At 38.6% G+C, this 15,324-nt stretch overlaps 1 protein-coding gene across 5 annotated transcripts in view; it reads right to left on the bottom strand.

Annotated features, from left to right (window-relative positions):
• Window positions 1-15,324, bottom strand: part of CACHD1 (cache domain containing 1) — a 163,775-nt gene that overhangs the window by 81,622 nt on the left and 66,829 nt on the right. For all 5 annotated transcript variants that reach the window (XM_089515343.1, XM_089515346.1, XM_089515342.1 and 2 more), the window contains one exon: window positions 4,423-4,571. In XM_089515343.1, the coding sequence (XP_089371469.1) occupies window positions 4,423-4,571 (149 nt within the window). The remainder of the gene's footprint in view (window positions 1-4,422; window positions 4,572-15,324) is intronic.

Raw genomic sequence — 15,324 nt, 5'->3', positions numbered from 1 at the left:
CACAGCGCCACTCCAGGGCACTTATGGCTCCTTTTTGGAGTGGATCGTTGCCGTGCCATGGCTGCAGCAACGATCCGGGGGGGGGGTGGTCTCTGTCTGCCCCTTTCTCCCAATCTGTATAAGCTCTTAATTAATAAAACCAAGCACACTATCCTTTCTTGAAGCTTCTGATATTTAGAAGCCTACTTACTCTTAGTTCTGCCTAGCTTTACTCTACAATGCATCTCCTATATCTTTAATCCTCAGTTATACAGCAGGCTGGCTTTGTGCCTATGAAAACCTGGGTCTGCTCTGCCAGTATATTATGTTATGGAGAACTGAGTGTCCCTTGCCCAGCATTTTTTAAAAAATGTTGGTACTTAATGCTCTGTTATCTGGCGCGACAGCAGTTTATGGAGTGCAATGAAAACCCGGCTCATTCTTTTGTAAGAAGAGATTACCACCATCTTCAGTAGGGATGGGCAGAGTGTGGCCTGCAGGCTCAAACAGCCCCGATGCCTCTTTCCCACAGTTTCCACAAAAAAGTGAGGGGGCAAAATGATGTTACAATACCCAGGACTGGTGGTTTATGGTGAGATTGGGGATCCAAGCAATCTCAAACTCACTTCCCCAAACCTCAAAACTGGAACCTGGATTCAGTGATTAAAGAAGATGATCAGGTTGTTTTGAACTTCCTCTGGGGAATGGCCACCTTCCTTCTGGCGAGATCAGTGGCATATGGGAAGGTGGAGCACGAGGGCCTGGGCTTCCCAGCCCTGGGGCCTAAATTCATTGCCATCTATTCGGTCCAGAATTTTGAGAAAGTTTTTTTTATTATTATTAAAAAGGAAAGATGCAACCCCAGGCTTGACTAGTTCTGTTTTGTGAGTATTGGACAGGTATTAGATGGGGGGGGGGGGGGGATTTGGTGGGAGGAAGGTTAGTAAATGTTAGGTTCCCCTCATCTGAAAAATTGAGTGCACCAGATTATTTGAGGAATTTTATTTGTTTTTTGAAGAAACAAAGCCATGTATGGATGTGAGAGCTGAACAGTTAAGAAAGAAGATAGGAAGAAAATCCATTCATTTGAGATGTGGTGCTGGAGAAGAGTGCTGAAGATCCCATGGAGTGCTGAAGATTCCAGGCCAAACAAATTGGTTCCAAATCAGATCAAGCCAGAAACCTCCCTGGAAGCCAAGATGACCAAACTGAGGCTGTCCTACTTCAGACACATCATGAAAAGAAAGGACTCATTGGAAAAGACAATAAGTCTGGTATGGGGTTGCAGGAATTAAAGAGAGCAGTGGAAGGCAGAGGGTCTTGGATATATCTTATCCATAGTGTCGCCATGAGTCAAGATCAACTCAAGGGCAGTTAACAATAAAGATCCATGCTGAAGCACTGAAAGGGGGAGACAGGCAAGTCAGAGTATTAACAGAAAACTGTACAGACAAATAGTGGAAGAAATTTATATCAATCTGTGTATACAGAAACGTCAGACCAAACTGGATTTGTCAGACTATTTAAAGCACCAGACAGGCCCCACTGAGTATTTCAAAGACAAAAAAATCCCCCAAAAGCTGTGGGAGCTAAGGTGGCGGCTCTACCATCAGGTACTTAATCTGAGGGGAGGAAAACCATGGACCACAGAGGCTGTGCAGACTTGTCATGATGTGTCTGAAGTAGGAGCCCTGGTGGTGCAGTGGTTAAATGCCTGTTCTGCAGCCACTCACTCAAAACCATAAGGCTGCGAGTTCAATACCCGCGAAAGGGCTCAAGCTTGAGTCAGGTTTGCATCCTTCCGAGGTGGCTAAAATGAGTATCCAGATAGTTGGGGGCAAATAGCTTAAGTTGTAAACTGCTTAAACACTGTTAGTTCAGTATGAAGTAGTATATAAATGAAGCTGTTTGTCTCTGGCTGTAATGTAAAAGCTAAGACTTTGAGTGGCATGGTACAAGGGGAGACAATCAGACATTTTGTCCAAGATTGCCCTCGGGAAGCATGAGTAGGAGTGGTCAGGGTCTTCGATTGACCCGATTCGGCAAATCAAACCTGGGAAACAGTAATTTCAGGCAAAGAATCTCCTGTTGGCATTAGGGAACTCAGGAAGCCAGTGGGCTGGAAGAGGAAGGAGCCCGGTTCCATCCCTGGGAGGTTTTGGACAGCGCCTTGGTCCACTGTAGACCTAATCAATTTACATGTGCTTTTTCCAAAGGCAAAGGGAGGTAACAAGCCAAAACCTGCAGGACATTAAGAGTACTGTTTATTAAGGTAAAAATATAATTGAAAGTTTATCTAAGACAGAAAAGGATAAATTATAAAATCATCGTTGGAAAAAGTCTTGGCCATGGTTGACTGATGTAACCCAAGCTATAACTTAAGGGATTTCCCCCAGTATTTTATTTTTCTTTGTTTCTTTTTAATTGTTAATTTAAGTATGAATAATTATTATATGTGAGTTATTATTCTAGTGCTAAATGTTTATGTTCTAAGGTATAATATTTATTAAGAGGAAGAAAATGAATCTAACTAGAGTAAACTTAGAGTAAGTTGGACAAATGTATTATAGTTAAGATAGTTTGGAATTTTTTTGTATTAGAAAGTCAATAGATGTTTATAATTTTATTCAATTTTGTTACAGCTTATTGCAGTCGGGTGTATTTTTTGTACAATGGTTTATCCTAATAAAAAATTTCCCAAAAAGAAATAAAATAAAATACCTAACCAAAACCGGAACCCCAAAATGGCATGTGGTCACACCTGGTTTCTTCATTTTTTGTCCTTCTCTAAAAAAGCTTTACAGATTTTTGTTTAGTGCAGCCTATTCTGGATCAAAAGCTTGATTCCTTACCCTGCCAAACATCTTTACCCCTAATCTGTAAGATGCAAGTCAGAGGAACAACACTGATGAAAATATACTCTGCACATCTACATGCCAATTCTTTATATTGTGGTTTACTTTACTTCAGTGGTTGCCCCCACAGCAGGGGGCACTGCTACATTTCTGACTGAAAATCAGAGCTGGAAGAGCTGGAACAGTGAGCAAAACTCCATTTCTTTTTCAATTCTAGGTTTTGCAGCCAATTTTCAATGTGTGTGTGTGTGTGTGTGTGTGTATATGTGTGTGAGTGTGAGTGTGAGTGTGAGTGTGAGTTTATACTCAAACTGCTGTTCTTCTTCATACTTCTGTTGAGCTGCAACTCAGTGTACATCTCCACAGTATGTGTTTTCCACTCATAACTTAAGCATAACCATTTCAATGTTCCAGTGTTTCCAGCATACACTGTATGGTCAAACATTTAAATAGCCACTCCTATAACAAACAGCCCCTGCTATTTCTAGGTTATCTTAAAATAGGCTGGAAAAGATGAGGTTGGTAAAGGAAGAAAATGCATACTGATCTTCTCAAAACCACACTATAAAAGTAATTGCATTAAAAATTAAAAGTAACCCAAAGAAGAAACTTATCGCTAAATTCGTACCATGTTCCAACAATTATCAGTGTAAGTCAAGAAGCTATTAAACAGAGGTATGTTTTACAGGGCCATATAAAAGCCATCTGTGCATGGCAAACTTGCTCACAAAGGTTGGCAGATATTCATTCAGACTCCTGATAATTATTTGCAATACATAATTGCAACAAGGGACAGACAATTCCAATTGTCTTCTATTTAGTCACATACTTATAAGCTGTCTTTCTATACCAAGTAATCTGTCTTTCAGAAATATAGTGCAAAAATACAAACAAAGTTTTGTGTTATTTTTTTCTGAATATAGTTACTTTTCCCATATAATGCATTTGTATTATCTATTTACAGAATTTTATGTGGGAAATTATCTTGAACAGTCAAACAAGAGACTTTATATGCAGCACTAAAACAGACAGCTTTTTCAACTTTTATGTTGACAGCATTTTTTGAAAGCACTAATTAAGTTTCTTGAACGGTCCTTTGATGCATATAATTTTAAAAGTTTTGCATTTTAATTTTTCCTCTTGTAATACCCTATACCAAGATGCTTTTTGCGTTTTCCCCAGCACACTGACCAAATCCCACGACACTACGCTCACAAAGCCAACTACAACACCATACTATAATAGCTGAACTTTCATATAATGCCTAAATTCTTACTTGATAACCCCTGTATATGCTTTTCATATTTACATTGTCCCCAAAAAAGGGAAAGAATGGATCAGGCTAGAGAAACATGAAGGATAAGCTAACAATTTCTATAAAACAACTCAGTATCTCCATGACTTCCATGGAATCATCATCCATCTTGTGACAACCTCAAATAGTCTGTTATTTCAAATCCTGGTTCGAGCCTTTCTCATTGAATATCATATTAAGATGAGACTAGCACAATGGGCTTTTAAATTAGAAAATGTCTGGAAGATATACAACAACAGCAACAACAAGGCAACAACCGCTGGGAATACTTACTCCATCATAGATGGCGGAATGGTGCAGCAGTCTTGAATTGCAGTCAAGGGTGATGTCAGATGAGCAGTGTACGAAGCTTCCACTACATGTTTGTTTCGATTTACCACATCCAAGTAACGGTTAAACTTTTCCCGAATTTTTTTTGCCAGCTAGAAATGTAACAAAAATAAATATAGTGGGGGGAAAATTAAGCACATAATAAATAAATAAATAAATAAATAAATAAATAAATAAATAAATAAATAAAATGCCAAAGAAAGCAACACATCATACTTAAAGTGAGAAATTGTTTCTTTATTTTTCCACTAGGTACATGCAGTCTTAATGAATAAAAGAAATTTTGGCACACTTTTCAAGGAGGCATTCAATAGTTTGAGAGGGCACATACTGTGTTTCTTTTACTGTTTAGGCTTCATTTATAAAGATCTATGAGCAGATTTTTTGTTTGTTCTGGTACAGAATTTAAACTAGATCTCCCTTCTAGTGCCTAAGTAAATCTTAGAATCATAGAGTTGGAAGAGACCACAAGGGCCACCCAGTCCAACCCCCTGCCATGCAGGAACTCTCAGTCAAAGCATACCTGACAGATGGCCATCCAGCCTCTGTTTAAAGACCTCCAAAGGAGGGAGACTCCACTACACTCTGAGGGAGTGTGTTCCACTGTCCTTACTGTCAGGAAGTTCCTCCTAATGTTGAGGTGGAATCTCCTTTCCTGCAGCTTGCATCCATTGTTATAGGTCCTGTTCTCTGGAGCAGCAAAAAACAAGCTTGCTCCCTCCTCAATATGACATCCCTTCAAATATTGAAACAGGGCTATCATATCACCTCTTAACTTTCTCTTCTCCAGAGTAAACATCCCCAGCTTCCTGAGTCTTTCCTCATAGGGCATAGTGTCTAGACCCATTACCGTTTTAGTTGCTCTCCTCTGGACATGCTCCAGTTTCTCAATGTCCTTTTTGAATTGTGGTGCCCAGAACTGGACACAATATTCCAGGTGGGGCCTGACCAAAGCAGAATATAATGACACTATTACTTCTCTTGATCTAGACACTATACTTTTTATTGATGCAGCCTAAAATTGCATTGGCCTTTTTAGCTGCCGCATCACACTGTTGACTCATGTTCAACTTGTGGTCTACTTGGACTCCTAGATCCCTTTCACATGTAGTCTCGTTCAGTCCCCCATCCTATATCTGTACATTTCATTTTTCTGCCCTAAGAGCAGTACCTTACATTTCTGCCTGTTGAAGTCATTTTGTTAGCTGTGGCCCAGCTTTCTAGTCTATTCAGGTCATTTTGATTTTTAATCCTGTCCTCTGGGGTGTTAGCTACTCCTCCTAATTTGGTGTCATCTGCAAATTTGATAAGTATGCCCCCAATTCTGCCATCCAAGTCATTGATAAAGATTTTGAATAGCACTGGGCCCAGGATAGAGCCCTGTGGGACCCCACTGGTCACTTCTCTCCAGGATGAAAAGGAGCAACTGTTGAGCACCCTTTGGGTTCGGCCAGTCAACCAATTACAAATCCATGCAACAGTTACTTTGTCTAGCCCGCATTTTACAAGCTTGTTTGCAAGAATGTCATGGGGAACCCTGTCAAAGGCCTTACTGAAATCAAGATATACTATATCCACAGCATTCCTTTCATCTACCAAGCAGGTAATTTTATCAAAGAAAGAGATAAGATTTTTCTGGCATGACACATATCATTAGAATAAATTCTGCTGAAATCCAAGTAAACTCAAAAACTCCCACAAAATAGAAAGCTCTTTACCCCTACAACATGAGGCTTGTCCTTTTCTTTGGATCCTGTTTTCCACCCAGCTACATGTACATTATAAGCAATGTTGCCAACAAGCCTTGAATATATTTCCTGGAATGTTTTACCAAAATCCAAAATCCCCAGAATTCCCCAACATTTACTGGAATATTCAGTCAAAATACCCAGAAAGAAATTAATTAAATTCCCTGGATTCCGGGGAATTCCCCAGAAATTGACAATGCTGATTATAAGACACAATTAGTTTTTACAGTTCCAAGAATTAATAAGATTCATTAATTCTTTCTCTCTCTCTCTCTGATTTTCTGTCCTGACCAACTATTACTGCATTGCTTTCATAACCCAATCCCTGAAAACATGTAATTATGTTTAACCCGTTTCAAAGTCCTTCTCAAAATTCTTACGAGGATCTTCCAACAGCTTGCAGCCCAAATGAAGAAAGAGAATAATCTTTTAACAATTTACAGCTCACAGCGAAATGTTCAATATCACAGTTTAATGCATTCTGCCTTCAGAGACAGATAAAGTTCTTTAATTAGTGATATCTAACTGGTTAGCTTTCTACGCTCTCCAATCAGCGGTCCCTTACTCACTTACACACACAATCTACCTCAAGGAACAACCTGAAAATACAACTCAATCTGTGTACTGAAATATGTAATTGGTCTATTCATTAGTCTCTGAAACTGACAAATGTCCTTCCTAACTATTAATAACAGGCCATTTCATCATGATTTAGCTTCTTACATGAATAATGAGGCCAACATTGATAACAGTAGAGACTTTGCCTCAATTGTTTCCATCAAATACAACTCAATTACAGGTCTCCAAGGGACATACCGTAGTTTTTAGCAAAATGTTGTTCAAATGAGATGACTTGAAGAATTATACTTAATTGGAATTGTAGAATGATTTATTACTAACACACCAGAGAACTGCTAATTGTCCCAACTAAGCTGTGAGTCCTATAAAATTAAATTGTTTTCACTTGTCGTGGTATAGCTGAATAGGTTGTCTGTTCTTCCCCAACCAAAGAAATAATTTTGCTGAATTATTCTCTTTCAGTTCAGAAAACTATAAAACTAAAATAGTTTGTAGCTTCAGAAAAGAATAATATACAAATAAGATTTCTAAAATTACAAAAGGTGCTTAAAGAAGCTTTCCACAATGTGGATAAATGCAAATTATATACACAGAGAGAGACATAAACAAGTGTCCACTTGGATTTCACATCACATAAATTTGTTAGTTCTGCTTACTCCTATAGAAGCTATTGCCCATTTGAATGTTAGACTAAACCACAATAGTTTAGTTTGCATAATAGAATAATTTAAACCATAATATAGTTTGATAAGAAAGAGTCTACATGATCCTGGTGCATGCACCTTTCCATTTCCACCTCCATGGCAGCTTTTGGTTCTGTTTTTTTAAACCACAGTTTGTGCTTTTGTCTGAACCAACAAAGTAGTTAGTATTAACTTTGGTTTCTTTGAAAGAACACAACCTAAAAGCTTGTTCATAATCCAATAAATTATGCTTTAGTTTAACATACAAATGTGACCACTTAGAGCCCTCTAATGTTTAATATGCTGATACAAAACATCAGGAAAGTAATTATCTCTTTACTTCTGTTCCCTAGCTCCCAAAAGAATAATTTATCTGAAACATTTTTGCTTTAAATGCTGTTGAAATCTTGCAGCAGAATGGGCAGGTTACTGCCACCTCCTAGGGTTGGTCTTCAACTACATTACTAAATTTTAGTTTCAGTTCTAAGATATTTTGTTTGCAGTGAAGAAACAAACAGAAAAGGTTTACTTTTTTAAAAATAAAAAAATCAGAGCTATGCAGAACAATATAATACAGTGGTACTCAAACTTTTTACGCCTGGGCCCCCCTTTATATCTACATTCAGACATCCCCCCCTCCCCACTTGATGTAGTATATGAATAAAAACATTTTATTTAGTGTGCATGTTTTCATTCTCATATTCATGTATGTTCATATTTTAACACTGTATAACGAAACAGCATCATTCAAATTAGAAGAGTTTTATTTAAGTAAATTTAATATTTAATCCAAGACATATGTAAATTTTATACATAAAAAAGTTTGGGAAGAGGAGGAAGGATCAGGGCCTCCAAGTCTCATGCCCCTCCCACCAGCAACTCTTGTTGGTCCTGCCCAACTGTTTGAGAACCACTGACAAAATAGCTTTCTGTGTCTTTTTTTTGTGTGTGTGGAACATCCAGAATATAAAACACAGACTGTGACTGCTATGCATACAAGTTGGATGATCATTCGTGTTTGCTTACTATTTATGTCCATATGTAAAGGCACTTAAAATGCTACTACTCCTACTTTCAATATTTCATCATAACACCGGTGCATTTCTCAGTTTCTTCAGAGACAGCTTAACTTATTTCCATACACCCCTTGAGCTTTAAATGTTCCTTTTATTGCTAAACTCTTTCTGATGTTTCCTCCCTCCCTCTTTGTCCCTTCAGTAGGGCAGAAGGAAGAAGTGCTTCAGAATATTCTTTATTAACGCCAGTTATACATTATTAATGTTATAAAACTGTATGCAAAATATGCCTCAATTTAGTCAATGCTTATTTATAATTCTTGATGTAACAAACAGCATGGTTCCAAGAAGAACCTATAGAATTTTATTACTTCAGAAATACAATCTTATGAGAATTGCAGGAAATTCAACTCTATACTTCTGCATCATGAACACACATGGGCGGGATACAGACCGCCGCTTTGCGGCGGTCTCCCGCCGGCGCCATTTGCTCCGCGAGGGAGCCGCAGCAGCCAAACCGCGCGGCTCCCGCGCGGAGCAAAAAAGAAGCTCCATTTCGGAGCTTCTTTTTGCGGCGCCTTTATGACGTCGCGAGGCGCCTGGCGCGGACTCGCGACGTCATAGGCGCCGCGACACGTACGGACGCTCAGCGTCCAATACGTAAACATGGCGGCGCCCATGTGGAAGGGGCGCCGCCATGTTGTACGTATTCTATACGTACTAGGGTTAGGGGGGTGCGGAAGCACCGCCCCTTCCTAACCCTAGTACGTATAGAAGACGTACTTTATGGCGGTCTGTATCCCGCCATGGATATACAAATAGTTTAATGAATCTGTCCTATCTATGGTCACTCATTGCTTCCCACATGGCCTGATAATCACTAGCTGTTGTCTCACAAAATTCAAACTAGGGTGCTTGCTACATCTACAGTGATCTTATCATATCCTCTGTAGAAACTATTTTGTATGTTCCATTGCCAAGCTGTATCCGATATCATCTCTTTAACTTATAGCTGGATTTAGGAGGCAGCCTCATCCCCTATCTGATGACAGGTTGAATTACAAACAGGAGATCTATAGGAATGCCTGCTATCTATCAGCTGTTTCTTTCCATATGATACAATGCTAACACCTTCCTAAGAGCTATAGTTAAGCCTGCAAAGGGGGCTTGTTTACACAGCGGTGACACTTCCTGACCCTTTTCACAAGCAAACTTATTCAGGTTGCTGCATGTAAAATTTCAGGAGCTGCTTCTGTAATAGATATCAAAGAGGATGACCCTATCGGTTATCTGTTCTGGCATATCCTAGCAAATCTTCAACAAACAGATGAACTTGTGTATTTTTTTAAAAATGGAGTTGCATATTTAACCATGTCCTGCAGAACAATTTTGTATTAAGAAGACATAATCCAGTGTGTAGCTTAATACAACTAAAGGCCACCTGAAACTATGTGACTATATCATGCCAGACTGTCCAAAGCAGCAACCCAGAAAATACAACTCTATTATTCTATATGCTTTAAGAAAAGGTCCTCGAATTGCTTTTAACATCAAAAGGTATGAGGGCAGCAATCAGTTAGAATATTACTGTAAGCTACAGGAAAAGAGATTCCACCTGACAGTAAGAGCTTTTTGACAGTGCAACACATTCCCTCGAAGTGTGGTGGAGTGTCCTTCTTTGGAGGTCTTTAAAGAGACCATCTGCCAGGGCTGCTTTGACTATGAGTTCCTGCATGGCAGGGGGTTGGACTGGATAGCCCTGTCTCTTCCAACTCTCTATGATTCTATGTCTCTTTAACAAAAGCTATATATAGTTGGCATCCTGTTGGTCCTAACTAGAGTAGACCCATTCAATCCGTTGTTGAACGGTGAGTCAACAAAAGATAGATTTAATGGATTTAATGAGTCTACTCTAGTTTAGACTTAAGTTTCAGGACTGTTTTCTTTGTCTGAATAAATCTTTGTTTCTTCAATTGTTTTTTAAATTGGCTTTGTTGTTGAAAAATAAAGCAGTTGCCACTCTCAAGCTCTTGCATAAATCTAGAGCATGTTATCAACTGATATATACTCATTCCTCCACATTTGCGGCTTTGACTTTTGCAGATTTGATTATTCATGGATTTTATTAATATGTTCTCTCTAAGAATATCTAGATCCTCCAGCACAACTCTATGGTAAACTTTAACCAAAAGTCACATTGAAGGACCCAGAGATTCGTAAAGATAACACTTTGTTATTGGAGTACAGGTTGTGTCTCCCTTAGCCAAAATGCTTGGGACCAGAAGTATTTTGGATTTTGAAATACATGTATTTGCTTATTGATACCTAATGAGATATACTGGATATGGTATCAAGGTCTAAACACAAAATTCATTTATGTTTCATATACATATAGCCTGAAGATAATGTTATACAATATTTATATAATTTTTGTGCATTTTTGTGCATGAAACAAAATTTGTATATACTGAATCGTCAGAAAGCAAAACTGGCACTATCTCAGCCACCCATGAAAAAGCTTTTGGATTTTGGAGTATTTCAGATTTCAGAAAAGAGGGATTCAACTTGTAGCATAGAAACAGCCATCCCAACAACAAGAAAATTCTTCTTCAGGTGGAAGGCAACTTGTAGTAACAAAATAGGTGTGTGTAGATCTTTGTTAGTTAACTCTTGAATATGGGTTATATGAAATCCTTGCCATAAGTAAATTGGCAGCAAGCTAGATAAGTCTTGCTTAAGAATATATGAAAATTCATTTAATCAATGAAAAAAGCACAAAATGTGGCACCAAAAACAAAAATTGGTGTAACCTTGTAGATGGAGGATAAGGAAAGGAACAGAAAGGATTTCTTAATGGAAATCTGGACAAATGATTTCCAGAGTGAATTCCAATGGAAAAAATGGGGGGGGGGGGGAGTGAGACATTCCAAGCAAAAATAAGAGGAAAACACTGTCTGTGGCAATGAAGGAAATCAGTCCAAAGGTGAAAGCAAAAGGTTGCAACTGAGAAGGAATGTAAGAAGATGTGTCAGGGTCCACTGAGGGTGGACCCTTGTGGAAAAAAAGAGCCAGAGGGTGCATCCACCTTGTAGAAATAATGCAGTTTGACACCACTTTAATTGCAATAGCTCCATCCTACAGAATCCTGGGATTTATAGCTTTGTGAAGCACTAGTATTCTTTGGCAGAGGAATCTACATACCTTGTAAAACTGCAATCACAGGATTCCATAGGATGGAGCTAGAGTGTAGATGCAGCCAGAGTCCCATAATTCATGAAAAGGGCAGTTTAAGATAATTAAAAGATCCAGTGTCAAAGAGTAACAGGCCAGAAGTGACAAATTTAGTTTAAATGGTTCCCAAACTTTGATCTTCCAGCTGTTCTAGACTTCAGCTTCCAGAAGCTTCAGCCAGTCTGGTGAACAATCAGGAGTTCTGGGAGCTGAAGTGAAAAACATCTGGAAGACCAAAGTTTGGGAATCATTGCCAAAGGCAGAATATGGCAAGGCATAAAGAGCAGAAACTTGATCTGGCAGCAATTCTTTCACTCTTACTGAAAAGCTAGCCCCAGGACCAAAGTGGACCAAGTGATTAGGAATAGCTGTTCAAGACCTTTAATTTAAAGCTGAAATGACAAAGGAGAAATGGTGAACTGCCAATGGGAGAAAACAAACAAACCCAGAAACCTTCAGGAGAGGCAAATAATCTTTTAATCAGGCTGCAGGGCCTCTGTATGTGAATGTGCCTTCAAATCACCTGTCAATTTCTGGCAACCCAGAGAATTTCACAGCCTTTTCTTAGGCAGGCAATACTAAGAGGTGGTTTTGTCAACCCCTTTCTCTAAAATATAGCCTACACTACCCTGTTATTCGTTGGTGGTCTCCAATCCAGTCACTAAACAGGCCTAATTCTGCTTAGTTCCTGATATAAGATGGAATCTACTGTACTACACAAACATAAATATGTAGTCATTTATTATAGCTTGGACCATAGATCATTTGCGTACAAAACAAATGGATGAAATTGAAATATGTATAGCATTGAAAAAGAAATCATATAGATATAAAATACTTAACTCATTTTTTTTAAAAAAAGAAATGTTTTTGAAAACCCCAAGTAGTAAACTTCAGGCTACTTCAGGTTTTGTGTGTGGAGAGGTTTGGCATTTTGGGGGAGTTTATCTGGGCCCTAAAGAGGTACTGGCCTCCAGACCTGTTGTAAGGACTGACACAAAAGCTGAGAACGACAGAAGATTATCATACACATTTTTGTCTGCTATCTGTACAATTATTCTCTCATAGGCCAGTACAGTCAGCCCTTCTTATACACGGGTTTTTTTATACACGGATTTAAGCATCCACAGTTTGAAAATGTTCAAAAAAGTATAAATTTACCTTGATCTTCCATTTTTTATAAGGGACGCCATTTTTCTATGTCATTATATTTAATGGGACTTGAGTATACACGGATTTTGTTATACACGGTGGATCTTGGAACCAAACCCCAGCGAATAACAACGGTCGACTGTATAACTGTTACAGATGAAGAGCTGAGACCAACCAGTGAGCTCACAGCTATGGTAAAAATCTTAGTTCATTGAGGATGTCTTAACCACTGCATTTATATAACTTTAGGGGGTGGAGTTGGGGAAGAAAGTCAACGTGATGAGTATCTTAGCTTATTGTTGTTGTGTGCCTTCAAGTCATTTCCAACTTATGGCAACCTTATGGTGAACCTACCATGGAGTTTTCTCGGCAAGCTTTTTTGTCAAGATAGGTTTTGCCTTTGCCTTCCTCCAAGGCTAGCTCATGGGGAGCAAATCAGGATTATTTTCATTAACTTCTTCTGGGTTTTAAACAGTGGAAATTAATTACATGGTTCTACTTGAAAAAGCAGTCAGTTTTCCTAAATCTGTCTCATTTCATCATATCATAGTGCACCAGAAGCAAAATATATCACAACAGCCCCTTAAAAATGTTGCCAATAAAATTGGGTCCAATTCCTATTTTTAAAGTTCTGTCTTTTATTATCAGTGCAGCTGAAATGTGATGTCTCATAGTATGGTTAGATTACTCCATGAAAGTCAACTTTGGTTCAGTACATACCGCCAAGAAGCGGTGTTCAGGTGGCGATTCTAGGGTTAGGGACTGTGCACCAACCACATGGTCCCTTACCCTAGCACGTCACGTCGTCGTAATGGCAGCCTCCGCCATCATTACATTAGCGACATGCAGCATATAGACGTTGCTACGCGTCACGTACATCATGAGTGCGCCAATGGCGCACTTGTGATATCCAACCAGCATCTGAAGAAGAACTTGGTTTTTCCCGGTTCTTTTTGGGGCCGAGGGACACCGCGCAGTTTGGCTGCTGCAGTGTCCCTCCAGAGGAAAACCGGCCACCTCCAGCCTGCCATTTTGGGGCGGTTTGCTCCGCACCTTTGTTACACATTTGTCACAGTTTGTAAAAATAAATAAATAAATAAATAAAATCCCACAGTTACGTCTTACAATACATGGTTCTTGGGTATCAAATTTATCCCATAGATTTATTCATTATTAATTAAATTTATTCCAGGGAAAAATTCTAAATGTTTGAGAATTAAGTCTTAAGTTTGACATTAGGTGTCATGAAAACCTAACATAAAAACTATTTTACACAAGGCCAAACAGCTGAACTTTTTCCACGTCCATAGTTTGCAGGAATTTGGCTTGCTTAAAACGTTATAATGGATTGGTAGGTAGGAAACATTCTCTGCTGATGAACTGGCAACAAAGGTGTTTTGGGTGACATTTAAGAGGATGCTAATGAATGACAAGGAGAGGAAGGGCTGATAGAGGATTAAGTTTGCTTACAATTTGTCTGCTTTTGTTTTAATATTATCTATTTGTATATATTACTCTTACACATAAAACTCCAGCACTTGTGATTCATTAGCACTAAAAGACCCAGTTACAATTAGAAGAGAAGTGCTCACTTACTCTTTCGATCTTTTCAATCCTGAGCTTTTAACCATGGCAGTTATGTCTATGGGGAGCCCCATCTATCTTCTCTGACAGCTAAGTATTCATCACGATACTTAGAATGTTTAGACATTTATTTATATCTAGTTAAGAGTTAATGTATGCGTCTAGGCTATGGTGTAAGCAATAACTATTGGAAGCTTTACCAGAAGACCCCCCCTCCATATCTCTCCCATCCCTTCTTCTAAAAGCTGTTGTATAATTCAACCCATATGATTTTAAGTGGTGTACAGACCACCCAGAAAATGGCAGGGAAAAGCATTATCCTTTGAATAAAGCCAATGAAACTGTCTTTGAAAGGATCAAGATGGTTCCAAAAGGCCTAGATTTTATAGTTACTTCAACAATAAGTCTTTTTAGCTCTCAATTTCACACAAATTCTCTCTCTCTCCTCTCTCTCTCTCACACATATTCAACATGCCCACAGGAAAGGTTGTCTTGACTACAATGTGCAATTTTATGTACCAGGGTGACCAAGTGTCCCAAGATATAAGAATATGTTTGCTTTATTTCTGTCAGAGAGCAAGAGAAACTGTTTTGCCATCCTTATATCTTGTTTATTCATGTTTCAGATGTAACATGAATACTGTTCACAAACTACTAGTTCACTACAAATGATATTTTATGTTAGGAAATTTGATTGAACTTGAATGTTATGCTTTGTGAGACAAAACTGCATACAGTAGTAAAAAGTGGCATTATCAAAAATAAGGGAGTTAAAACACCACAGTATTCTGCTTCTTTTAAAAGTTCCTCACAAATCTTTAAAGATGTATGGTTGAAGTTGATTTTCTGACC

This window comes from Sceloporus occidentalis, unplaced genomic scaffold (assembly GCF_023333645.1).
Source record: "Sceloporus occidentalis isolate IW3139 unplaced genomic scaffold, rSceOcc1.0.p SCAF_3, whole genome shotgun sequence".
NCBI classification, from domain to species: domain Eukaryota; kingdom Metazoa; phylum Chordata; class Lepidosauria; order Squamata; family Phrynosomatidae; genus Sceloporus; species Sceloporus occidentalis.
The sequence above is the reverse complement of the archived record's forward strand: the minus strand, read 5'-3'. Positions and strand labels throughout refer to the sequence as shown.